A 27,895-nucleotide genomic window follows, 5' to 3' on the forward strand; every position below is an offset into this window, starting at 1 on the left:
GAGCGCTCACACCCGCCCATAGGGACAATTCCTCTAACGGCACTCTCCTGTCAGCTGGGCTACAATGGTCTCCACCAGGCACGGTGCCTTCTCTAGGAAGTCAGTGCACACCCAGACCGACTGCCCGTCCAAACATGCGGCAGTTCAGGTCTCCGGATGCGGGGAGTGTATGAGCCTCTTGCTGCCATCGGCGGGAGGCAGGGAGACTGCTCGCGTGAGGTGCGAGCAGGTGGACGACCTGGTCCGCATGGTGGCGGAACTCAAGGAAGAGGTGCAGAGGCTGAGGGATATCAGGGAGTGCGAGCGGGAGATAGACTGGTGGAGCGACTCCCTGCAGGACCGGAGGGAGAGGGACCAGGGTGAGACGCCCCAAAGGGGGGTGGACCCCCTGCCCTGTTGCCATCGGGCAGAGGGAGGGGACCTGCGAGTTGAGGAGGAATGGAGACAGGTCCCTGCTCGACCTCGCAGGAGATGCCCTCCCCTGCCGGCGCCGCCTTCCCAGGTGCCCTTGAACAATAGGTTTGAGGCCCTGGAGCTCGAGAGACCCGTGGGTGAGGATGAGGTAGGAAGCCTACCCGGGAGGATGCCTGAGGTGAGGAAGTTGACTCCACGCCTCAGGACTGCCTCCACCAAGAAAGAAAGAAGGGTGATTGTTGTAGGCGACTCCCTCCTCAGGGGAACGGAGGGCCCTATTTGTCGGCCTGACCCCACACGTAGGGAAGTCTGCTGCCTCCCTGGGGCCAGGGTCAGAGACGTTACCAGGAAGCTTCCAAACCTGGTTCGCCCCTCTGACTATTACCCGCTTTTGATAGTCCAGGCTGGCAGCGATGATGTTGAAAAGAGAAGCCTCAAGGCTATCAAACAGGACTATAGGGGGCTGGGACGATTGGTGGAGGGAGCGGGAGTGCAGGTGGTGTTTTCGTCTATCCCTACGGGGGAAGGGAGAGGCACGGAGAGGACACGGAAAGCTCATGTGGTTAATAGGTGGCTCAGAGGCTGGTGCCAGCATAGAAATTTTGGGTTTTTTCACCATGGGGAGCTTTACTCGGCACCCGGCCTGATGGCCCCAGACGGGTCTCTATCTCCAAGGGGAAAACGGATCCTAGGCCAGGAGCTGGCGGGGCTCATAGAGAGAGCTTTAAACTAGGTAAGAAGGGGGACGGGGCTCAAACAAGGCTTGTTGGAGCTGTGCTGGGGGAAACAATGGCTAGGCCGGGGAAGAAGGCGATGGCCCAGCTGAAGTGCATCTACACTAATGCACGCAGCATGGGTAACAAACAGGAGGAGCTGGAAGCCATTGTGCAGCAGGCAGGCTACGACTTGGTTGCCATCACGGAGACGTGGTGGGACCGCTCCCACAACTGGAGTGCTGCAATGCCTGGCTATCGGCTCTTCAGGAGGGACAGGCAGCACAGAGGGGGTGGTGGCGTGGCTCTCTACATTAGAGAATCTTTTGATGTTGTGGAACTCCAGGCTGGGAATGATAAGGTTGAATCCCTGTGGGTTAGGATCCGCGGGAAGGCCGGCAAGGCTAGCATCCTGGTGGGGGTCTGTTATAGACCGCCGAACCAGGATGAGGAGACGGATGAGGAGTTTTATAGGCAACTTACAGAAGTTGCAAAATCGTCGGCGCTTGTCCTCGTGGGGGACTTCAACTTCCCGGACATATCCTGGAAACACAACACGGCACAGAGAAAGCAGTCTAGGAGGTTTCTGGAGAGCGTGGGAGATAGCTTCCTGACGCAGCTGGTCAGTGAACCTACCAGGGGTGGTGCCCCGCTAGACCTTCTCTTCACAAACAGAGAAGGACTGGTGGGAGATGTGGTGGTCGGAAGCTGTCTGGGGCAGAGTGACCACGAAATGGTAGAGTTCTCTATTCTTGGCGAGGCCAGGAAGGGGACCAGTAAAACTGCTGTCTTGGACTTCCGGAGGGCTGACCTTGAGCTGCTCAGGACACTGGTTGGCCGAGTCCCTTGGGAGGCGGTTCTGAAGGGCAGAGGAGTCCAGGAAGGCTGGGCGCTCCTCAAGAAGGAAATCGTGATGGCACAGGAGCGGTCCGTCCCCACGTGCCCAAAGATGAGCCGGCGTGGAAGAAGACCGGCCTGGCTCAACAGAGAGTTGCGGCTGGAGCTTAGCAGAAAAAAGAGGGTTTATAATCTTTGGAAAAAAGGGCGGGCCACTGAGGAGGACTACAAGGATGTAGCGAGGCTGTGCAGGGAGAAAATTAGAAAGGCCAAAGCTCATCTGGAGCTCAATCTGGCTACTGCCGTTAAAGACAACAAAAAATCCTTTTACAAATACATCAACGCGAAACGGAGGACTAGGGAGAATCTCCATCCTTTACTGGATGCGAGGGGAAACCTAGTTACTAAGGATGAGGAAAAGGCTGAGGTGCTTAATGCCGCCTTTGCCTCAGTCTTTAGTGGCAATACCGGTTGTTCTCCGGACACCCAGTGCCCTGAGCTGGTAGAAGGGGATGGGGAGCAGGATGTGGCCTTCGCTATCCATGAGGAAATGGTTGGCGACCTACTACGGAGCTTGGATGTGCGCAAGTCGATGGGGCCGGATGGGATCCACCCAAGGGTACTGAGAGAACTGGCGGAGGAGCTGGCCGAGCCGCTTTCCATCATTTATCGGCAGTCCTGGCTATCGGGGGAGGTCCCGGTTGACTGGCGGCTAGCCAATGTGACGCCCATCTATAAGAAGGGCCGGAGGGCAGACCCGGGGAACTATAGGCCTGTCAGTTTGACCTCAGTGCCGGGGAAGCTCATGGAGCAGATTATCTTGAGGGTCATCACGCGGCACTTGCAGGGCAAGCAGGCGATCAGGCCCAGTCAGCATGGGTTTATGAAAGGCAGGTCCTGCTTGACGAACCTGATCTCCTTCTATGACCAAGTGACGCGCTTGGTGGATGAGGGAAAGGCTGTGGACGTGGTCTACCTTGACCTCAGTAAGGCTTTTGACACCGTTCCCCACAACATTCTCCTCAAGAAACTGGCTGCTCGGGGCTTGGACTGGCGTACGCTTCGCTGGGTTAGAAACTGGCTGGATGGCCGGGCCCAGAGAGTTGTGGTGAATGGAGTCAAATCTGGTTGGAGGCCGGTCACTAGTGGAGTCCCCCAGGGCTCGGTACTGGGGCCGGTCCTCTTTAATATCTTTATTGATGATCTGGATGAGGGCGTCCAGTGCACCCTCAGTAAGTTTGCAGATGACACCAAGCTAAGTGCGTGTGTCGATCTGCTCGAGGGCAGGAAGGCTCTGCAGGAGGATCTGGATAGGCTGGAGCGATGGGCTGAGGTCAACTGCATGAAGTTCAACAAGGCCAAGTGCCGGGTCCTGCACCTGGGCTGCAACAACCCCAAGCAGAGCTACAGGCTGGGAGATGAGTGGCTAGAAAGCTGCCTGGCCGAGAAGGACCTGGGAGTATTGGTGGATAGTCGGCTGAATATGAGCCAGCAGTGTGCTCAGGTGGCCAAGAAGGCCAATGGCATCCTGGCCTGTATAAGAAGCAGTGTGGCCAGCAGGTCGAGGGAAGTGATTGTGCCCCTGTACTCGGCTCTGGTGAGGCCGCACCTCGAGTACTGTGTTCAGTTTTGGGCCCCTCGCTACAGGAAGGACATGGACGTGCTCGAGCGAGTCCAGAGAAGGGCGACCAAGCTGGTGAGGGGTCTGGAGAACAAGTCTTATGAGGAGCGGCTGAGGGAGCTGGGCTTGTTCAGCCTGGAGAAGAGGAGGCTCAGGGGCGACCTCATCGCTCTCTACAGTTACCTGAAAGGAGGCTGTAGAGAGGTGGGGGTTGGTCTATTCTCCCACGTGCCTAGTGACAGGACGAGGGGGAATGGGCTAAAGTTGCGACAGGGGAGTTTTAGGTTGGATGTTAGGAAGTACTTCATTACCGAAAGGGTTATTAAGCATTGGAACGGGCTGCCCAGGGAGGTGGTGGAGTCACCATCCCTGGAGGTCTTTAAAAGACGTTTAGATGTAGAGCTTAGGGATATGGTTTAGTGGAGTACTTAGTGTTAGGTCGGAGGTTGGACTCGATGATCTTGAGGTCTCTTCCAACCTAGAGAAATCTGTGAATCTGTGAATTGCACTGGGAATAGGAAGTTCTGTGAGTTTATTTATCCATATCTCAATATTACCTTGACTGAGAGCTATTGACCCTTGTTGGTCAAATTTAATTGCAGGAGACACCTAGCACCATTAGTTCTGAATTCATGGTTTGGGCATTCACCTATAAACATGATTCTCATTGCCACAGGAATTGGTTCATCATGTAGTGTCACTTCTTTGGTCGTACAGACAAAAATATAACTGACATGCAGGAGATGGAACTTCTTAAAGTAAAAACTCAAGGTGGGACCTTTAGCCCCTGCCAGCCTCTGCTCTCCCTTCCTGTCACACGGTGGAGGCAGTGATGGGTTCCCTCAGATTGTGGACAGTGGTGGTGGGAGGCTTCTCCCCACCTTTATTCACCAGTAAAACACTGACTATCAATAATGTCTTTGCTGAGAAAAACTTGCTGTTGACAACATGCTAAGAGCAAGGTGTATGTACCTATTATATGATATGGACTTCAGCCTCCTTTCCCCAAGTGTAACTGTATTTTGGCTATTGGGAGCTAAGGACTTGCAGTGCAGAGAGGTAAGCACTCCATGCGCTGCCTTTGGACTCCTTGGATGGTGGGCAGCCAGCAAGCTGAGCCTTGTCCCTGTCTCTCTCACAGAACTGCCAGCTTCTTCATGAAGTGACAGACACACAGAGATTACGGTTGTCCTTCTAGGCCTGTACTGCTTAGATAAATCCACATTCTTTGGCTTTTCAGACAGTAAACCCTAGCATATTATGTAGCCCATATCTAAAGAACTAGCAGTTCTGTAAATTGCTGTGCTTAGGAGAGATCTACCGTGTTCTGTGGTTGTGGTCGTAGTTTGTCCTTTCTTTCTTGTGCCTAACCTTTTAAACTTTTCAAGATAAGAGTATGCTAGTTGTTTTTTATGCTTCACTACTAGCAGCACTGTGTAATCATATTCCTTCTGGACTTCATACTTGGAAACATGGTTGTGTACAGAAATCAGTCTAAGATAGTTATTTTGGGTTTACTTCCCTTGTGGACGTTTACTCCAGACTTAAGCTGCCTTTTTCAGACTTCAGTGAACTTCTGAATTAAATTCTGAATTGCTGTTTCAGTAGATTTCTAAGGGTCCCAGGCCTCCAGTTATATCAGCTTGGATGCTGGGGGATTTTCTAACACTCTCTTCTTCTCTGTTGAGAGCATTGTACTGTCTCAGTCTTCACTTCAAAATATTATTGTGCAAATGTTTAAAATACTTTTTAAGATTCTGAAATCTTTCATGAATTTCAATTAGGAATATTTGACAGATGTCTCCTACTGCTTTTTATTTCCACAGGATAAAACAATTAATTAAGCCTAAAGACTTAACTATAGAATGGCAGTAAAATGAAATTATACTACTCGCTTAAGCCTCAGAGCCCAATATGCCTTTCCTAATGAGTCCATTTGTCTCGAAGAGAATTGAGAGCCGAGCAAAAACACTGGGCCCACAGAGGATGTATGGAGTGTTTTGGCAGAGTAGCTTGAGTGCAGCATCACATCATTAAACCCAGGAAAATGGTGAAGGAAAGGGTTGCTCCAATCCATAGCCTGGAGTGAGGTCACCAACTAATGTGACTTCATGACAACAAAAGATCCTAGACTGATGAGAAAGTGTCCTCTGATAGAGGTCAGCATTCCTCAGCCTAAACAGGTCTTTCAGGCTTGCGGAGGAAAAATGTGTTAGCTTGACTTGGTTGGACATATCACACAATAGCATGTGACCGTCAGCACTCTGAAACCTTTTGTGGGTTATAAAATGATTAACTGACCATTCAAATTCCAGAAATGTTGGATTTGTAGCAGCAATCAGCTCCTCAGAGAGGAGGCAGCAGAGTGTGAAAACTGAATTCAAGAAACAGGGGAGGTTTAAAGAATAATTAAAAACTGAAATAACTTGCAGCTGCTAGAAATGAAATTCAAGGTTTGCAATGTAGCAATATGTGTATTTAAGTAGACATGTTTGCGTGCACGTGTGTGTAATGACAATGCCCTGGTTTCTAAACAAAAAGAAAAAGCCAGTTGCCAAAAAGTGTTCACTAGCTATTATAAATTTCCAGAGTGAACAGTTTTTAAATATTCTCTAATGACTTCTGGTCATAAATATTTCTAAAGAGTACGCACTTAACTCATGCCAATCAATACTATAAAGCAACACTACAGCTAAGTTAGCAAAGTAGAGCGCTCTTACTTATTGACTAAGCCCTGGCAATTCTTGTATCTGAGGTTCCAGTTCTGCAGCTTATATGGTAATAGTATTTCTAGCTTCAGAATTTGTGCATCCTGTTATTATATTTTTATATTGAAGATTAAATATTTTATAGCACATTTGCCTATCGAGGAAACTCTTTTTTCCTTGGGGAAAAAAACATCCTCCTATGAATTTCCTTTAACTTTACAGGAGGCTGTCGTTCCCAGAACCAGGAACTCTCTTGGACATTTCAAAGGACTACAAAAAGGACCTACTTTCTTCTCACAGGACCTAAGATACTGTGCTTTGACTGCTAAGTCAACCCTAGTACACAGATGTGGACTTCAGGTAGAATGAGAAATGCAAAGAACTTGCTTGGACTTGGAGTCTCCTTGTATTTGTGGGGACTGATGGACCTTACTACAACTGTGCTGTCAGGAAGTGCCAGGCCACTCACTGAAGGGCCAGAAGACAACCTGTCAGACAAGCTCCATCAGCGTATGAAGAGGAGCTGGGTGTGGAACCAGTTCTTCGTTCTGGAGGAGTACACAGGAACCGACCCTCTGTACGTTGGGAAGGTAAGAGCTGCACCAGGAGGATATCTGGCACAGTGTATGCTTCTGTGTACCTGCAGACTGTGGCAAAACATGGGAAGTTTCTCTAAGTGCCTTGTCTCTACCTTCTTTCTGGCAGTGAATCCACCCACATTAATTTCACTTCAGCTCCCAAGAGCTTTTGACCAGTGTCGCCTTCAGTTGTGAGGAATTTCTGTTTAAAGGTGCTGTCAATATATTTGCCTATTTCAAAGAGATCTTCTGTTACCATCATCAGCTGTAATTGAGGTAGTGTTAGAAAATCTGCAGTGATCTTTCCAGGGACTCTTGCAATGTCAAGACAAAGCAAGGTTATATTGACATAGGAGGATTAGGAAAGAAAGGAAGCATTTGTGATCATGCTTCTGTCTGTGATCAAGTCAGCTGGAAGATGAAATTCACAGTCAAATGAAATAGCCAGTATCTCATGAAAACTGACATTTCAGGTTTTGTTTTCTGCAGATCTCTAGGGTCAGAATATCTCCTTGCTAACCACAGCTTGACCCCAGGTTAATTCTGTGGACTACAGAGAAGTTGCTCCAAATATAGAAAGATAGAAGGACAGCTTATTAAATCCAATTGGCAGAGCCAAATTTTCAGATCCCTTACACACTAAGAATCCATACATCACTACAGATATTTGCAAAATGGATTGCTAAACTTACCCCATCTACCTGGTAGTACTTTGCATTCACTTTTCTGTAGCTCCTTGAGATACAAGCTGATGGAAATCAGGCTTAGTAGTGTCTGCCATCACAGTCTACTTCACTATATCCATCCTCCTTATTCTGCTTTCCCAACATTTGTAAAGACTCTGAACTGTTTAACATATTGACCTGCTATTCAAAGACTTATTGGCAGCACTACGTTTGCGTCTAGTTAAAACGGAGGTGACAAATGTGGGAAAAGTGGGAGGGGGACGGTTAGTGTAGTTAAGTGTTTGAACAACACAGTTATGATTTTACATGTCTAGATGATAAACACAGACTACAATACAGGTAGATATTACAGATTAAGAACTAAGAAATTACGTCAAAAAACAATTCCTTCAGGTTTCATTGCTTATTTTTATATGATCACAGATCTTTTTTTCCTTCCAAGCTATCCATCTGCAGGGAAAGAAAAAAAAAAAAAAGTATTACAAATCCAGAGGCCAATTTTGGACTTGTATTTATGGTTTTACACCCACAAAGAGCTAAACTGTGCCCTCAGTCACACCAGTATAAATCAAAATGAATCCACTGGCTTCAGAGGACCTCCTCCTGATTTATTCTGTGTGACTGACAGCAAGATGTGCTCTCCTTCCTTCCTCTCATAGCAGTGGTATTATTAGTGATTGCCATCAAATGAGACCACATCAGTCTTCATTCATCTCTGTACCTAGCTTTTCTGCTCATGATATCTCTATTGATTAAAGAAATTAATATTTATTTTCATGCAATTCACAGCTTTGGAACAATGGCCAAACATATTATTTCACATACTCAATTTCATCTGAAACAAATCCAGACTCACACTGTGAGCTGAATTTTAGCTACAGCAAGTACTGGAAGAAGCCAAATCATCTTTTCTTTAGACTTGTGTCATTAGGAGCACAAAAACTTGGCGCAGACAGCAGTGCTCCTGAGCTTGCTCCCACTGAGCTCTGACGAACTGGGGAACTGGGGGAAGCAGTGATGACTCTTCATGCTCTAGGTCCACTACACAAAGGGCCAAGCCGCCCTGAGTGAGCTCTCTCTCTCCAGGATGGCCTACACCACAGCTGGGTTGGCACAGGGGCAAGAAGGGCTCATTATCTCTCAGGGTTAACAGGGCCAATTAACCCCCACACACTTGTGAGCTGCTGGCTGCTCCGTAGGCCTCCTACGTCTGCTCCATGTAGACCCACCACCCGGGAATCGTGCTGCCAAAATGGGCCTTTGGGGCTCAGATATCCTCTCCCATCCCTAAGCTGGGCACAGAGCAGCCAGGGGAGCGGTGTGTTGAAGGGTGGTGGCTGCCGGGAGGGAAAGGCCTCCCCTCTTGCCAAGCAGCTGAAGGCGCAGGCCTCGGAAGAAGCTGCAGCCTACCACAGGCCATCATCCTTGCTGCATCCATGCTGCCTGTTCCTTAGGGATCCTTAGGAAAGGGGTCAGCAGGGAATAGGCTGTGCGCTGAATTAATTGTTCTGGCAGGACAGAAATTTTTCAGCCCAAGTCCCCCAAGGCAGGCTCAGAAATAGCTCGCGCGGAGCTATGCAGAAGGACCTCAGGCCCACAGCCTCAGTGCAAGCACCAGCCCTTGAAACCACCCTGAGTCTCCTGCTGGACAGGCAGAGCCTCCCCTAACCCGTAACACCCACAGCACCCTGCAACGTCCTGCTAGCTGGGCCTTGCTGTTGTCTGTCTGCTTTCTCCAGCCCGTGTCAGAAGGAAACAGTATACGGCGTTGATCCAGTTATATTTATTTCATACTCTGAAGGCTTCCCGTAAGAGAGTAGCTCCTCTGATGCTCTTGTATGGCTGTTTCTGGCTAGCTACGCAATACTGGAGCAAACCAAAAATAACTTTGACTTGAACCCTGGGTCCAGGCTTGCCTAATACAATTTTCAGGTCTGCTGTAACAAATGTTCTTTCCTACGTACCTATGAGGCATGGTGCAAAATATCTATCGGGCAGGGAAATGAAAGGAAACTTCCTGAGGTGAAGTCAGTACAATTTTTGCCTTTCTCCAGTGCTCATTATTCTAACGTAAAGTATCTTAGCTTCAGAGGTTTCCCCATAACAGATAAATACCAGACTTCAGCTTTCTTATAGGTGGCTATTATTGGCTAATAGGATGAACTAGGGAAACCAAAGCCCCCACATGTGCTTCAACAGGTATTTTCCACATTTATCCAGCATCCCAAACTGCTTCAGTAATTGAACTGGTGACAGATTTCACCACTTTGCAGTGCCAGACACTCTCTAGCCCTGTTTCAAAGGAACAAGGCATTTGAACCACAGCAGCTGAATGAGTGAATAAAATGCATCCTTTCTACAGACTATCACTCCAGATCAACCAAATACTCTCATGCATCCTCACAAAAATCCCCTGCAGGTGCTACCTCTGTGGAGGCAAAGATGGGAGAGCATGTCAAGGACAGAATCACAGCCTGTTTAGAGGATCTGCATGAGTCCTTCCCTGAGCTGCCCCTGGAAGCACCACTCTCTTGCACGTGCTCTTTGCCAGAAAAACATGTTGTTTAGGTGCAGATACAGCCTCCTTAATCTTTGTACTATCCTTATCAAAAGCAGCAGCTTGGGTTGACGCAGGTAACAATTTCTCAAGGTTTATCTCTTTCATTCCTCCCATAGTTCATTCTTTAATGTAGAGGAGAAAGTACAAATGAATTCCTCCTACTTCTGTGTCAGCCACATGGCAGCACAATTTATTGTACCACCCATAAAACAGAGCCAGCTTAAAACTGGATCACCTTTCCAGTACAGTGACTTCTACATACACTTCAAAACTGTACTGTTCTGATATTGGGCTTGTCATTGCAACGGTGTGAGCTTCAATCCTGTTAGACACCAAATTCTTTCTGATTTATTACAGTCTGTAATTATTAACTCTTATCCTTTTTTGTTTTGTCTAGAAAGAGCAGGCTATATGAGAAGTTGCAAAAATATTGCCAACATTTCTTATTGCCTAGACTTGGTTGAGACCCAATGCTTTTAACAAATCACAGCTAGACAGAGATCTTCTTGTATTCCCATGTTCTTATTAGTGTGCCATGGTCATTCCTTGTTTGCTCCCTACACAAATGCATTCAGTCCAAATAGGGCTTTGGACAGAGGTGTAATTTAACCCGTTATTTTATTCAGTATCTTCTTCTAAGTCTTTTGAACTTTCCAGAACACCTTCTGCTGTTTTAAAATGTTTTCTTTTTTCTTTTTCTTTTTCTTTTTCTTTTTCTTTTTCTTTTTCTTTTTCTTTTTCTTTTTCTTTTTCTTTTTCTTTTTCTTTTTCTTTTTCTTTTTCTTTTTCTTTTTCTTTTTCTTTTTCTTTTTCTTTTTCTTTTTCTTTTTCTTTTTCTTTTTTCTTTCTTTTTCGTTTTTGTTTTCTTTTTCTTTTTCTCTTTTTCTTTTTCTATTTTTCTTCTGTTTTTTTCTTTTTCCTTTCTTCTCCCTTCCTCTTCCTCTTCCTCTTCCTCTTCCTCTTCCTCTTCCTCTTCCTCTTCCTCTTCCTCTTCCTCTTCCTCTTCCTCTTCCTCTTCCTCTTCCTCTTCCTCTTCCTCTTCCTCTTCCTCTTCCTCTTCCTCTTCTCATTTTTCTTTTCCTGTGCCTTTTCTTTGCCTTTGCCTTTTACTTTTTCTTTCCTTTTTCCAATTTAATGAAGACTCGTTGATGTTCCAAAACACATTTTCTTCTATCAGGCCCAGTTATAATTCCCCAGTCAGGTCTAACATCTGTATCTGTCTGAGCAGCTGCAGTCTCTCACTGACGCACTGATGCACTAAAATAAATGCCCAAGATGTAGCTTAGTGGTTCTGAATCAATTTGAAAAGCTATAATAGTGTCCTCCTTCTGGAAGCATCTTGTTTACTAGCTACAACAATGATAATCTCTGAGTTATGAGTGCTTAGGGTAAATAATGACAACCACTAGGTTTTTCTTTAAATTAATCACAAAATGCTGTTTCCTGAAGATATGCCAGTTTGCAGTTCTGGCGCCTATGTAAGAATTAATACACATGGCAGTCATCTAAATTTAGCTGTTTTTGCCAATATTCTCTGGGCTTGCTCTTCCTGCATTTAGCTGATCCATCACCTGAGAGCTGCCAGCATTCCTCCAAAGGACTAATGTTTCTCAGATGCAGTAGCCACGCAGACCAGGAGAAAAGCGATGAAATGAAGTATCAATTACCTGACAAGACACTTGTCACAATCCATACCTTTAGCTCTTACAGCCACTTTGGAGTTCTCCTGTGGCAGATGGGTACCTGCCTTTAACAATCGTCATCACATCAGTCTTTAAGAGCCAATGTGCCACTAAGTCCAGACCCCCTCTCCAGGGTGGCAAGTGCCATAGAAAATCCATAGATCCCACCTCAGACTTACCCTAAAAACAGCTCAAGGCCCAAATTTTGTGTAAGTATTGTGCTGCACTGAGAGGCAAGTAAGGAAAACAACCGCCAGAGAATGAGCATCTTCCAGCCAGACCCATCACTGGGGAAATGGTCTCTCTCAAGCTGATAGGATCATGTGCCCTGTAACAGCTAAAAAGCTGGTCCACTAGCATTAGAAATGCTTAGGTCTGATAATACAATTTATCCACATCTCCACAGAACTTCTTCCTCAATTATAAAGTTTTGTATAGCTCTGTCTGTGTTTCCATGTCTCAACTCACAGATGATATTTGTTCGTGCTTGCTTGAGAGAATAGCCTGTAACCAAATGCATGTGGTTTGACTTCTGCTTTTCCACATAAATTTTCCATTTCTACCAGGATTCATTCTTCAAATCCCACCAATCCTGTGTTCATATATCCAGTTTATTATTCCAAGATTTTTCCTCCACAATTGTTCCCATATGTCCTTTGAATTCACCAAAGCATTAAACACATACTTATTTACACTTATTTCTGACCACATCTCTTGAGAAAATTAGCTCGTGTGCATTTTAAAATGTGCTTAACTGAAGTGAGGCCACTTTGATGACTGGGTGTTTTTCATTATTATTATGGTTATTAATAATAATAATAATTTATTTCTTATTTATTTCCCAATATGATAATCTCATTTGAGAACGGTATTCACACCTGAGCCATTCTTTAAAATCTCATTTTCATTCTTGCTCCTCAGTTCTATTACCATCCTGCTCATTAGGACTGAACCAGTATCATACTCTGAGCATCGGTCAGGCTTTTGTGCTCTGTTCCTCAAAAGCACAGAAGCAAGAGCATACTGTTAAGCAGCCTCATAGTGTGAGTGAAATTAAGTGATTTGTTTGTCTTTTGATAGTCATTCCAGTATTTCAGAGGGAACCAGGTGTCTAACAGAATGGTAGTCCCCAGGATGATTTGTTTCTCTGTTTTAGATGATAATTAGAACTGCATTTACTTTTCCTCTGTTCTATTGCATTCCCAGCAATCTGTGGCTGCTCAGAACTAATTAGCAGTCATGCAATAAATCCATTTGCTAATTCCCTAGAATATCTGGGATGCCTTTCATCTGAATATCCTGCTATGGCCACAATCAAATGTTCCTTGTTGCTTACCTTACATACTGTTTGATAATAATTCTTTCCTGAAGATGTAATGGTCCAGCTTAATTTTTCTTGCTACAATTTTCATGTGACATTTTCAGATTTCTGAGTCATGACAGTAGCTGAATAGCTCTTCCATACTGCTTCCCCCTTGATCCCAAACAGAATTACCTCATTTGCCCAATGTTATGCTACCTGTGGAATATCTGACTTCTCTTAAGTCACATGAGCAAGCAGTTTGTATTTTTGCTGACCTCCCCTTATCCCAAGCCTGGCACTGAGTCCTTCTCAATGGCCATTGCAACTGGGCAAAAGACAATTCTTCTGCTGAGTGAAATTTGAAAAGGGCACCAAGCCTGTTCCTCATTGGGTATCTCTCTTTTCTTCTGGCACAGCTGTGGGTACAGAAATGGGAAGATAGGAGAGGGTTTTTAATTGCAACTCTGTGACACAGACTTTACTAAGCATTTCCTCTTTCAGCAAAACAAGTTCATTAAAACCAGCTTGTGAGTCCCAACAGCGAGACCAAAATGCTCAGGACGCTCATGTGCTTAGCGTCTCTCAGCATCTGCTTTCCCCGCTCATGGTCTAATTGAGTCCTGTTCTTTTCCACAGCTTCACTCTGACATGGATAGAGGAGATGGTTCCATCAAATACATCCTCTCGGGAGAGGGAGCAGGCATTGTGTTTACAATCGATGATACCACAGGGGACATTCATGCCATTCAGAGACTGGACCGGGAAGAAAGGTCGCAGTACACCCTGAGGGCACAGGCGCTGGACAGGAGAACAGGCAGGCCAATGGAACCGGAGTCAGAGTTCATCATCAAAATCCAAGACATCAATGACAATGAGCCCAAATTCCTGGATGGACCATATGTAGCCTCTGTACCAGAAATGTCACCTGTGGGTAAGACAGATTTTGTGGAGTCTTGTCCCCCTATAACCAAACTAGAGATGGTCACCAAAACATCAGTTCCCTGACTCCTTGGACTCAGCTTTTGCCCTTTGTGAAAGCTGCAGGACAGGAGAGCTTCCCCAGGGGTGCCTGGCTGCCTCAGAAGAAGGAATCTAGGCTTTACATCACCATCCACTGGGCACCTCTAAAAGGAAATATGTGAAAGGGAGCTGGAGAGCTGAAAAAGGGTGTAATTTGAACGTCATCCTCAGACAACTTGCAGTAATGTAGTGCCACTTTTCCCCTGCCATCAGATGGTAGTAATAGTAATGACCATTAGACATCCATTACCAGCCAGAAAATAACACAATTCTAGAAACCTATGCTAGGTCATACTGAGAGCCGAAATACTGTCCAGGAGCCCTTGAAATCCTAAAGACATGACAACAATTTTTAGCAACTTTGCTTCTTCTAAACCTGTAAGCCTGCATCCCAAAGATCTGGTGCTATTTGCTCTGCACTTTCTTAGAAAGCGGGATCATGTCAAAGACAGTCCTGTTACTGCAGTGCTGACAGAAGGCAAATAGCAGCCTACCTACCTACACTGTTACCATATAATGATTCCAATAGTCACATAAAATACTATTTTTCCTGGATTTTTTTCTTTCTTTTGGAGATGCATATTGCTTTCTGTCCCAGTGACATCGTTACAGAGATATCATGAGATAAATCACATGTTCTGAAGTTACCGATATGCTTCAACTTCTCATTCTTCAATATAATGTTGACATAAAGCTAGAGACAAGTATCAAATTCAAAAGCTCCATTCAGAAATAACGTTTGTTAATATTAGCAAGTAGTTTGAATTCATGGTTATTTTCCAATGTGTATATAGTAACACTAGATTTGTTTCTAACACAAAACATTATGTAGAAGAGTAGATACATTCATAAAGGCATTGTCTGACATTTTAAGGAGTCAAAACTCTCATATATTTCAAACAGTTGTCTCACCTTCTCGTTGCTCTTGATGAATTACATCACCTACAAGCCATTATTAGCTTTAGAGGAAGCAGACCTTGAAAACCAATTGAAGGAAAAAAAAAAAAGTATATGAATCTATGCAGGGTCCACAAGGCACTTAAGCAGGGTATAATCTCTAGTCCATGCAATGTAAACTGCAATGCTGCAGAGAGATTATCTCAGAGAGACATCCACCCCTTCGTGCTCAATATTTGTGGACAATTTACATCCTTTAGTCAACCTACAGCATCCATGGCAATTCATGTTTTATGTCAGAATAGCTATAGATGTTATTTGAAATGATTTTAAATAACATTTTAAAGCAAAAAAAAGGGGGGAAAGAAGCAAATAGTTCATTACTAATCACTGTATGCAAACCACCACAAAGTACTGTTAGATCAGCAATTTTGCAACTATGGTACATAGAGTACTTGCACTTTTATATCTTCTTAAAGATGCTTGATGAATTTATGCCTATTAATCTCTAGTGCTAATGAGATACAAGTATGAGCAATAAGGACAAACACTTCCAGCATCAAATGGAGAAACTTGGTTAGATGTTAGAAAGCTTGTTAGATGTTTCAATTTGTTTTGAACTGTGTACTTTTCAAGATAGCTCTTTATCCCACAAGGTCTTACCTCATGTTCGGTTTTGTTTGGTTTTGTTTTGTTGTTTTATTTTTTCAGGCACTTCTGTTATCCAGGTGACAGCAACAGATGCTGATGACCCAACCTATGGGAACAGTGCAAGAGTAGTGTACAGTATTCTCCAAGGACAACCATATTTCTCGGTGGACTCTCGGACAGGTATATCATTTAACCAGGGAATGAGCCAATGTAAAAACTGAAAGAAAACATTTAAAGCAGAAAGAAAAAGCAGTGCACCATGACTGTGGCCACAGAAACATGTTTCTATGGCTTGGAGCCAACATAGGGCAGCACTCAAAGGGTTAGAACAAGACTGCTGTAATGAACCCCAGAAGAAGGATGTGCTCTCTGCAGTGATATGTTCATCTGAATGACCATATTCATTCGTTAGGGAGTTGTGTGTGTTCGATGCTGCAAACATCCTTGTTGGCTTTTATCACTGCAATGATGACTTCAACAGATCTAGTTGGTAACCAGAACTGGAAAGTACAAGTTGAAGGATGCAGTTATCTGGAGTAGTTTTACCTAAGGGTGTTCTTGTTAATAACCTTAAATTTATCTACAAGACAACCTCTCTGCTTTACTTGCTTTCTCACTCTTTTTCTTTATATATCTAAGGATTGTATCCAGAAGAGGAATCTGACAGGTTTTGACAGTTTCTAAAGGGCATCTGTAGTGCTAAGGTCAGAAAATCATGAGATGATAGTCACTGCTGAGCCGTAGGGTACAAAATAAGAAGAAGGAAAAAAAAAAAAAAAAAAAGAAAAAAACTACATAATCCACTTCTGAAAGTTAGCAGTTTATGGAGTAGGTGCATTATCCAAAGATAAACTTGTATGTGGCAAGTCAGCCCTATGCCATATAAGCAAAACAGTAATGTTCATTTTGGAATCAGGTTATAAAACACAGACAAATAAGGGCATAATTTTTGTTAGTGTTGAATGATTTCTAAGAAAGCAGAGGCAATACTGAGCTTCAGATCCAGTATAGATTTAACAACTGGAGTGCAATTTAGGCAGAAAATAGGTCCCTAAGTACAAAATCATGTACTTGGTTGCCATTTAACCCAGAAAATGTCCTCTTTATCCATTTAGAAATTTCCCAATCACTTAGTCCTGCATCTCAGGACACATTCAGGGCAGCCTCAGCCTTCACTAGCAGTCATCAAGGCACCCATTTAGGCTGCATACAGTTGTGATCCAGAAACTGTTCTCCCATCACAGGCACAGAACTTAAATCGAGTTTCCCAAACCGACTTGCAGCATTCACTAACCCACAAAATGCAGTTGTCCCTCTCACATTTTCCTAAAGCAGAACTGGTCCATAAATCATCACCAATTCCTTTGTAGTGACGGCTAGTGAGCAAAGCACCTGGTGGTGGGTAACCCATTTCAATACATTCATCTGCTAGCAGCACTTGGGGGCTTTATCGTTCACCTCCCAACATAAACTAGCTCAAGAACAGTGTTCCTGTTCTTATTCTGCTGCTAGCCTCACAGGTGTCGTATTAATGTATATGTAAATCACTTTAAAGACAGGCTGAGATTCTCCTCCTACTTTTTCCCAGAGTACTTTTATGGCCTATCCGTGATCATATTCCCCTAGAAGGTAAAAAATGTGGATTTAAATCCCCTCAAGTGTAGTAGGCAAAGGCACCTGAGTCTCCCTCATCCCAAGAAACCATTTGTCTGTTATATAAAAGAAGGGACATTGCCTCTGCTCTTTACTATTTTTTCAAGAGTGAGCCCCACTCAGTCTGCTGAAAGAAATGATACCTGCACCTAATTTTGGAGGATCTGAGCCCTCCCCAAAGGAAGGGATTATTCCTTTACCGACCAGTTGTGTGCAGCAGCATAGGAGACTCCCTGCTCTGCATGGCCACTACTCTGTGTCCTGCTTGGAGAAGTATGATCCCCCTCCACCAGACATTACATAGGGAGGCCAAGCATCCAGGTGATGGGGACCTTGTAGGAACCTACATTTTCCTTTAAAAAAATGCCATTTATCTGCACTGCTTTCCCAGAAAAGCCAAACCTCTCAGAGGAGGATGGACCTAGATGTGGGAGAAGAGGGAGTGTGGGACTCTGATGTGGCTCTGAGTGCAGGTGTGCTGAACTGGCCTTTGTCTAGGGACAAGAGGCCCCAAATGCAGGCACCAGTGTCTTTTTTAGATCTTGCTTGTACTGTATTAAGGACAAGCCAGGAGTGGAAATTCCCTACAAAGTATTTGTTTATGGAGAAAATACTTTCCAAAGTGCTATGCGTTTTCATATCTTATTTACATTCATGGGAATTGAGAGCTACAGCACTTCATTGGAGTCGCTCAACTTTGCAAGATGAGACTCTTAAGGACTCCAGGTAGCAGGAATAAAATAGTGCACTGTGAATTGTTCGGTTCTGGTCGCTATTTCTTTCCTTTTACATACAGAGATAATTGCCAATGCAATATCTTTTTACTGCTTTTTTATTAAACCCATACATTGTCTATCTGCTAAAAATAAAGACTAAACACACATCACTCAGGCCAGCAGTGTCTGGATGTGCAAGCAGCGCATGCTGAGATGCGTGAACAGGGTAGGTGCTGGGGCTGAGGGGGACGGGTGCTGGGACACCCATATATACCACAATCGTGTAGTGGGACACCCACATATACCACGGCCGAGTGGTGGGACACCCCTACACCCCTGCCCGGCCTGGCATGGCCCCTGAGCGCTGCAGGGTCCCGTTCCCGGGGCCGGCTGCTGGCAGCCTCCGTAGGAGAAGCGTTGCTGCCACCTCACGGCCTGTCGCAGAAGTGTCGCCCCTCAGCGAAGGGACGGCCACCCGTGCCCTCCCGCTCGCACAGGGGCGGCATTTCCAGCTCCCCGCAAACTCCGATCCCATCGCCCCCGGCCTAGGAGGCGAGCAAGGCCCGTGGCCTGCCTCGGCCTGCCTCCAGTGCTGCGTGTGGAGGGGCGCCCTGTGAAACTCGTCGTGGTCTAGCTTTTCACTGATCACGTTGCTTCCACCTTTTGTGCGGACGTTTTCAGCCTGAGCAGGGCCGAAACTCGGTGCTGCGCACTCTGTTCCCGAAATACTTTTCCAGCTCCCTTGGAAGGCAGCCTTTTAATTTTGAACAGACAGCCTGCCCCACAGCTGATGCGCTTTAACTGGGCTCCTTTAAAATTCACACCTTCTGTTAACCTAAATTTAATTTGGGTGAACTTTACTGTGCCAGCAAAGGTGAGACTGAACGCAGAGTCTGGTCTCATTCTTTATGTAGGGAGTACGATGCAGGAGCAAGACCACCCTGCCTTGTTTGTGCACTCTATAATGGCCATTTCTTTTGTTCCCGAAACCCCTTTCCCCTCTCAATCTCACAGGCTTAATTAGGACAGCTCTGATGAACATGGACAGAGAAGCAAAAGAATATTATGAAGTGATTATCCAGGCCAAGGATATGGGTGGACAGCTGGGAGGATTAGCTGGAACAACTACAGTCAACATCACCCTCTCTGATGTCAATGACAATCCACCCAGATTTCCACAGAGTGAGTATCCACCACGTCAGGATGGGCAGAACGGGGTGGCTGAGCTGCACAGCTGCTATTTGCTCTCGTTACAGCTATTTTCCAAATCAGTATAGCGATAACTGGAGATGAGCAGAATTTCAGATCAAAGAAGGAACTTTCCTTCAGAAAATGTCAAAACAGAGCGTTCAATAGTTTGTCTTTCAAAAAAGGTTTCCAACTGCCAAAATCATAAAAAGCAACACTTTTTTTAAGGGGAGGAAAATTAATTTACAGAAAGAGAGAAGGGAGGAGGGAGCGGGGGGGGGGGGGAGAGAAAGAAAGAAAGAGAGAGAGAGAGAAAGAAAAAAGAAAGAAAGAAAGAGAGAGAAAGAAAGAGAAAAAGAAAGAAAAAAGAAAGAAGGAAGAAAGAAAGAGAAAGAAAGGAAGAAAGAAGGAAGAAAGAAAAAGAAAGGAAGGAAAAAGAAAGGAAGGAAGGAAGGAAGGAAGAAAGGAAGAAAGAAAAAGGAAGGAAGGAAGGAAAGAAAGAAAAGAGAAAGAAGAAAGAGAAAGAAAGAACGAAAGAAAGAACGAAAGAAAGAAGAAAGAACGAAAGAAAGAGAAAAGGAAAGGGAGAAAGAAAAAAGAAGGAAGGAAGAAGGAAAGAACTTTTGTGTTCCTAGACTGCTCATGGCCATTGCCTTTGGCTGCTATTTCTGCCCTAGTTCTCTCCTCATCCTATCTCCAAAAAGATGTCCATCATATCAGGGACATGTGGCAGCACTGGAAGTTGAAAGATAATTAATTCACCACTCCAGCCAGGCCACTGCAGGGGAGCATCTGATCACTGTGCTGTTAGCGTAGAGTACGCTGTTGTGAAGACTGTTCTCCAGTAAAAGTACATCTAAAACTCGGCAATATACAGTTAAACCCTAAAATATATGCCATCAACAGTTAATGCAATGGAAAGAAAGGCACCTCCACTCTTATCAGAAACATTACTTTGTATTTACAGAAATTAGTCTCAAAGTAAGATTTTCAATATTTTGCTTTCTTTTGTAAAATTATTTTAGATCAAATTTATCTACATAATTCTACATTACTTTTAAAAATTGGAAAGAAACATTTCAGATTTGTTTGAACTAAAGCTTTCAAAGATTCTACAATTTTTTTATTTTTAAATAAAGTCAATTTTTCGGTAGTATAGATCAATCTCAAGCAATTTTAGCTTTGCCGTTTTTCTTATCTGGCTGAGAAACAAAACCTCCTGCAGTTCTTTTTGTTGCTATTCTTCTCCATCTGTTTCTGCATGTTGCATTGCTAAAACAAAACACTCCACTAAGACCAGCAAGAAACATCAACCTCCAATTTTCTTCTCCCTTCACAGCAAATTATTGAATATATCATTGCCAATCCTCTTTTGAAAATGGCATGAATTGTAACTGTTTGATATCAAAGTATTGATTAAGGAAAATGAGAATATATCAAACCCTATCCTTGGTATTACTCTGCATTGTAAAACTCAGTAATTGGGCAGAGTGTAGCAAGGAAGGTTTGGACATGAAGTATGATTGCAGGAAAGTTTTTTAGATATGGCATTTATATTTTTAAAAAGCATATTTTTAAAATAGCCTTTCTTTCTTTCCCCAGGCTTGCTGCTAAGCAAATTAGTGATGCACCAAATGTGCTCAAGACAAGGTTTGTAGGGAGACGTAGTACATTTTAATAGAGTAACTGTTAAATTTGGAAAAAAACTGGCAAGCTTCTGAGCTCTCAAAGCATTGTTCAGGGCTGAAAAAGAAGTTTGGACAGACCTGAGGAAAGATTTGTGGTGCTCAGAACTTGTGTGTTTATTCCAGCTGTGCAAGCTGATCTAATAAAAGATGCCTGTCCTATTAATTTTTTTTTTCATACCCTGCTATATATCATGGCTGCAACAGCACTGGTGTTAATTGCCCTATTTTTTTTAGCTAGAGTTCCCCTTTTTCAGGTATACTGCTGTTTTGAAAAGACCCCTTTGAATAAACCTGTTGATATGACAAACACCTAAATAAAATGTTCCCTAGCAATTCAGTCTGGCTGTGGCTTTTTAAAAGAATACCACACTGCTGTTTCAGCTCCAAGAAAGGTGGGAGAGATTCCTGGCAGACTAGGCAGTATCATGGCCTGCCCCAATCTACTCTTTGAACTGCTGTGCAGTTTTCGGTTCCTTTTCACAACTTGCTTTCCTTTCCCCTGTCCCTCTCTGCTGCTTGTGCCAGAGCATTATCAGATGAGCGTGCTGGAGTCTGCTCCCGTCAGCTCCACTGTGGGCCGCGTGGTTGCTAAAGACCTGGATGAAGGCATTAATGCAGAGATGAAATACAGCCTTGTGGATGGAGATGGACTGGATGTCTTTGATATTAACACTGATCCTAATTACCAAGTTGGCATCATAACTGTGAGAAAGGTAGTAAAGTTCATTTTTATAGTAATTTATATGTCTAACAGTCTTGGTTACATTTTATGTGTGCAATATTCCCTTATGCCTGTAGTAACTTGGTTCCCATTAGATGACAGTAGCCCCTTTCCTGCTATAAAACACCATTTCTTTAACAATCATTGCTGAAATATGAAAACAGACCGCATTCTTAGGCACAGCCTTTAAGAAGTGGGGACAGCATCAGCATAAACATGTCTTTTCCCACCAAAGGAATATTCTGATTCACTATTTATCTATTTAAATATTCTCTGTAGCTTAATTATCCTACAATGCAAGAAATTAGATCAATATTTGCATTTGAACTGTACACATTTTTCACTCTGGTGTCCCACAAACAATAATAAAGCATGCCTTAGAATTATTTATAAACCAATAAAACCCAGGCAGTTTTTTTTAATTGCTGCTTGAAGATCCATAAATGCTAATTAGGCCAGAAGAAGCTGTCTCTAAAATGGCAGCTGTGAAACTGCTAGTGCTCTGTACCGCAGGCTATGCAGAAAGAAATAGGCTATTTTGCTAGACTCCCCGCTATAGGATATTTATTCTACAATCCTACATAAATGCTAGAAGTTCAACTCCGTTTCTAGGTTATGAAATTGTAACCGTATTTCTGCCTACATGTATCTAGCGTACTAATAAGGAAATATATTCTCCCTTTAAATAGCCTGGGACAAAATTGTGCAGAAAAATGGAACAACACATGGGATAGATTTGACCCTGCACGTCTGCATGCTCTACAGTAAAGCATTTAAGCATGTATTTATGGTCTCCTCTCTCCGACTCTTGTTTATGTGCACTGGTCACTAAAGTTAAGCATGTGCTTAAGTGCTTTGCAGGAATGAAACAGATGTTGAATGAAAAATCTACTGTAGTTTTTCACTTATTTATTGACGGGAAAAAATAGTTTCTTTGGAGTACATATGTTGATAAGCTTGACTTTGGTTATTCCAAATACAGTTTTACTAGATGTCCATTTGTATGAGGAGGAGAAGTTATAAAAGTTTGTGGCATGAGTCATACAGGATATGTACTGGCATCACACTGCTCAATCCATCTACTGTACATAAATGTTTGTAAAATACTATATATACCTGCAGCTGTCTGTAACATTATGGTTATCCATAGCCAAACATTGGAAAAGCTGTCCTTTGGATCCACTCAACAAGTAAAATAAATAAATAAATAAAAAGTGCAATTGGTATTGTTAGAAAAGGATATCACAGTGAGTGTAGAGAGAGAATTTCTAAAGCCAGAAAGAAATCTTCTTTGAAAGAAACTTTCCCTTTCATTTTTCTAGACGGATTTCCCAAAAGAAATAACTAACGTTAATCCTGCTTTTATCCTGGACATCAAAAAGTTGGAATTCACAGTTACAGAGAAGACCACCGCTTGTTTAAGTGCACTTACCTCAGCTAACTAGTCCCACACAACGCTAAGCACCTCTTGAGGAGCTGCAGTGCCTGTAAAGCTCCCCATCCATGAGGCTGCTACTCACCGCAGCGACAGCCTCTCCCTTCTCCCTGCCTTCACTTTCATGCTGCTGCGGAGCAGAGGTGGGTTGTCCTGCCAGCACAAACCCCAGTGCCCAGGACAGAGCCCCATGCTGCCCTCCTTGCCATCCACTGCCCAGTGAACTGCTTTCTCACAGTGCTAAATCCCACCTGTGAATCCCTTGGTGCCTGTCTCAGCACTGGGGAACGGTGGATGAGGGCAGGGAGATGTTTCTGTGAGGTGCCTCTCCTCTCAGCTGTGACCTTCACAGGAGACGACCTGCTTGCTCTCCCCATGGGAGCATCGTTGGGGAAAGGTTTGAACGCACCCACAGAAGACAAATCTGATGAGGGGGTGGCTGTGTTGAGGCACTGGCACATGACAGGTTCAGAAGTTTAAGCCGCAGTTGACAGTGAAGGAGCCCAAAGCAAACTGAGCTGGTCTGAGCCCAGGAGCATCAGAAGTGTGGTGGCCTAGCACATGTTTGATTTTTCATTTCTTTCTAACTAGAGCACTCCAGGCAATTAAGTCTTTTCCTAATGTAGCTGAATTTTATAGCTTTAAGTGTTTCTGTGATTTAACTGCTCTTTATACAACTCAGCTTTTTAGTATACGTGCAATGTTTCTCGCACACTTTTCTTCACATGAGAAATCAGGAGATATAATGGCCTCTTTCTTAGTATATGTTTAGGAAGCTTTGCATTGCGTGCTCTCCACCAGATGGACAATAACTATTGCTTGATCATCTGAATATATTTTATTGCTATTTTAACAATGCTTAAATATGCAATTGGTAGACCATAATGACTCTGTAGTAATGGGTAATATATTTGTGGATCTAGTTAAACCCTTGCTGACAGGTGCTATGCCTGCAGTAGTCACTGATTTACCAGGTGGAACAGAGGGCACCAGGAGTAAGTTTTAGATCCTCTGCTTGTGCCTGCGGCCACAGGTTGCACAGCATGTATTGTATGGCTGCACAGCATCTCCAGTAATACAGGGTCTTCATCTGCCCCAGCACAAGAAAAGCAGTTCCCACTCCAGTACTCATGTACTATATGCCGAGACAGTTTTACCTTTGTGATTGCCAGAACTGCAGCCTTTGGTCAGACATTCATTTGCAGGACCTTGGCACTTGTAATTTTACTGTGAAATCAATAAAATGACACTGCAGTGTTTCCACTTCGGAAGAAAGAAGCTGTTGCAGCAGTGAAGAAGTGAAGCCTTCACTGAATTCAGGAGGTGTTTTGAGGCCTGTAATATATAATCTTGCCATGTCTGAGCATGTGAAACTTGTACTGATGTTGTTAAACTAATGCACGTCTCGTGGCTGCAGAATTGCCCAGCTGCAGTATTGTGCAGGGCAGAAAAGAGATGGGTTGGGACTGGCCAAGGAGGACTTCGCTACTTCAATAATGGTCTTCGTGCTTTTGTCTTCCAATTCCTTTGGCATCCTCCCTCTCCTCCATTTTTGTGCCCACTTCTTTGCCCCACTTTGGTGGTTGGTCTTCAAAACAAAAGAGCTGAACAGGAAAAAGCAAAGGTGTTGGATGGGAGCAACCATGGTCTGACTGGAGTCTGAGGGAGCTGAGGGTGTGTGGTAGTTCCACACAGCACTCAAATCCCTGCGTCCAAATACAGGCACGTATTTTGAAAGCCACCCATGTAACAAAAATTAATGTAATTTCCCACTGGACAAACCTGAGAATTGGGCAATTTCTTTCCTGATACAAAGCTTTTCTTGCTCAAGAGCTGTGCTGGTTAAGGGGATCCAGTTGTGCTGGCTTCCAGCATTAAAACTCACGGAGTGTCGAAGCAAAGGGTTGTGACCATTTAACCACAGTGGGCTTGCTCGTAACTTCTAACTGCAGCCTGGAAAGTACGACTGTGTCCTCTGTAAGGTGTACGTAATCTGGTGAAAAATTTTTGTATGCTTTGGGCTGACCCTTCCATGCTGCCATTCTGGTTGTCAGATGCTTTTAGTCATTTCTCATTAGGACTGGTAAAATGCATGTGAAATATGAAGATCTCCATTTAGGTCTGAGCAGGTTTTGGAGAGGCTCCATTTTCTTCAGGGATCTGTGAAAAGGAGAAAGGAGGAAAATGAAAGATTTATTTATTAAAAACTTCAGTGTTGGCATCAATAATTTCTATATCCATGTTCCCCAAATAAGTAGTTTTATCTAGAAAGGAAATCAAATTCATGAAAATAGTAGCAGAGGAAGCTCATCTCTCTTTATCCATTATCTCAGTAAGAACAAGAGCCATTCCGGCTCCCTGTTTCAAATAATACTTGAGTATTTAATGAAAAGTGAAAGAGCTTCACCAGGAAGAAGCCAGGGGTAGCTCATAATGCTTTGAAATTAAACTATTCTCTAAGCAGGGAGGAGATTCAAATTCTAGCACTCAGCACACCTAGAGTGGGAACTTGTGCTTAGGACATTTACTGAGGAAGTAAAAAAAAAAAAAAAAAAAAACACCTCTAGGAAGGATGGATTACTGATGCGAACGGGAGCAGGATCCTGCAAGAGAGGCTGGCCCTGTCCCCTACAGTCACCAGAGCCATTTAGGAGCTTGGCAGCCAGGGCTCTCTGCAGATGAGACTCAGATCTCATCAGGGAGAAAAGGGGAACCTAACTGGGACCTCCACATCATATGCAAGTGTCCCTATCAGTGCCACCAGGACCTGTTTCTGAGGAACTGGCTCTTCCTAGCTTTGCCTTCTGTTCAGGTGCTCCCAATATACCTGTTTCTGCCTGTTTTTTGTTTGTTTGTTTGTTTTAACCCCAGAGAGGAGTGAAACTGTGAATCGCAATGCGGGGGTGGTGCGGCCACTTTTGTCTTCATTTCACCAAGAAGAATGAAAGAATACATATTTTAAACACAGCTGCAAATATATTTCTCCTGACTTTTTCAGTTCAACTGTCAAATTAAAAATGAAAGAAAAAGATGCAGGCAGTGCCACTGCCAATACAACTGTCATTTGGTGCTTTGTCTCTATCTGCAAATATTTATCTTTGTTACCCTGATAATTAAAAATCATGGTTAAGATTTATTTTAAAAAGGAAGAATCATCTTATATTAGAGGGCATCTTTTACTTCTGAAAATTACAAAGATATGGCCTAAATCACATGGCCAGTGTGCCTAATACTAGATTTAATTTTTCTCTCCTTAGCCTCTAAGCTTTGAGAGCAAGAAAAGCTACACGTTGAAAGTAGAGGGTGCCAACCCCCACCTGGAAATGCGATTCCTGAACCTGGGTCCTTTCCGAGACACCACCACGGTTCACATCAGCGTGGAGGATGTGGATGAGCCTCCTGTGTTCGAGCCCAGCTTTTACTTTGTGGAGGTGCCTGAGGACGTGGAGATTGGAACCACCATACAGATCATTTCTGCCAAGGACCCAGACGTGACCAACAACTCCATCAGGTCTGTCCTCTCTTTGTGTGTCCCCCCAGGAGCGTTCCCTGGTACATCCAGTTGATGAACTGGTGACAGGGCTGAGACAGGACAGGTGGGAGGGACTCTTTTTTCCAACCTGTTGTAGTCATCAGTAGGTTTAATCAAACCAGTTCTCATGCATTGAGGGGCCTTGTTGCAATTGGCGAAGCAAAGCAGGAGCTCACCTTTCTGTTGTCTGTGGTCTGGAGGACATCTGCACCTAGCATTGCAATGAACTGGTCAGACAGGCCCTGACAGGGTACACGAAAAACAAAGCCCAGACCTTTGCCGGCACAACCTGAACACAAAACCTGACAGCACTGCTGAGAATCTGCTGTAGTACTGAGGGGAAGGTAATGAGCTTGCTTCTTCTCTCTCCCCCTTCTGTTTCAAAGCCATTGCTGTGTGCAACCTGTCTTTGTGAACAGCTGAAATGCACAGCTACATTTGGAGTAGTTTGAATGCATGCTGATAAATACGCATGAGCCACTGAATTATATAGTGTCTGGTCAGTTCTGTAGAGCTAGATAACCCCATAAGGAGTTAAGAAAGGTAAAAGGTGTATTTATAGCCATGGAAGCTGCACAGCTGCAACTCAGCAAGGAGCTGTAGGGGCAGACTTGTGCAATTGCGGTGCTCTTTTCCATAGTGGTGGCCGAATCAGCACAGTTTATCAGGGAAGACCGGTTTTCTCCAAGGCCAGCTCACATACTGATTTTCATAACCTGCAGAAGCTCCAGGTGTCTGCGAGTTAATATTCCCAGCAGGTCAGCTGCACCTCTCATCTGAGAAAAGCTTTGGGTGCTGAGCTGCTGTGTGCCTTAACTGGTGTCGGTCCAGCTTCTGAGTTCTCTGCGTTCAGAACAACCACTGGGAAATACCAGAGAGAGCCAAAACAGTGAGCATTTGGAGTTTTCGAAGGAAGTGAAATCTGTATGAGCAACTCTGTGGGCTTCAGCTGGGAGATCTAACCAGGCACAAAGCCTGTTTTTCTTAATGATTATTTCTTTCTGTGTTACTGCTCTTATTAATTTTTTCATCTCTGCTGTTTTAATATACCTGCCTTTTCTACCTACATTATGAAGTTATCTTACTTCTCATGACGTCTCAAATTCTTCAATAAAACTAAAGCATCATACTGTGTGCATCACGATTTCATTACCTTAAACTTTTTTACTGCCCGCATCTTATTTTGCTGATTACTGTCTAGCTTTATCCAAATACTGCAGCACAAACAGATTTGTGCAAGTCTGCTCAAAATAGTATAAAAATAATTCTGTGGTGTTATCAGAGGGTAGAAG

General features: G+C 44.0%; 1 protein-coding gene across 3 annotated transcripts in view; it reads left to right on the forward strand.

Moving 5' to 3' along the window:
* CDH20 (cadherin 20) overlaps positions 1–27,895 on the forward strand; it is a 142,682-nt gene that overhangs the window by 98,451 nt on the left and 16,336 nt on the right. For 2 of the 3 annotated variants that reach the window (XM_066992514.1, XM_048076110.2), the window contains 7 exons: positions 6,516–6,883; positions 13,739–14,033; positions 15,731–15,850; positions 19,054–19,221; positions 20,830–20,877; positions 21,441–21,628; positions 26,329–26,582. In XM_066992514.1, coding sequence (XP_066848615.1) covers positions 6,641–6,883; positions 13,739–14,033; positions 15,731–15,850; positions 19,054–19,221; positions 20,830–20,877; positions 21,441–21,628; positions 26,329–26,582 — 1,316 coding nt within the window. In that variant the 5' untranslated portion in view covers positions 6,516–6,640. The remainder of the gene's footprint in view (positions 1–6,515; positions 6,884–13,738; positions 14,034–15,730; positions 15,851–19,053; positions 19,222–20,829; positions 20,878–21,440; positions 21,629–26,328; positions 26,583–27,895) is intronic. The other variant, XM_013187420.3, reaches the window with a different exon arrangement.

The sequence above is a fragment of the Anser cygnoides genome, chromosome 2 (genome assembly GCF_040182565.1).
Source record: "Anser cygnoides isolate HZ-2024a breed goose chromosome 2, Taihu_goose_T2T_genome, whole genome shotgun sequence".
Classification (NCBI taxonomy): Eukaryota; Metazoa; Chordata; class Aves; order Anseriformes; family Anatidae; genus Anser; species Anser cygnoides.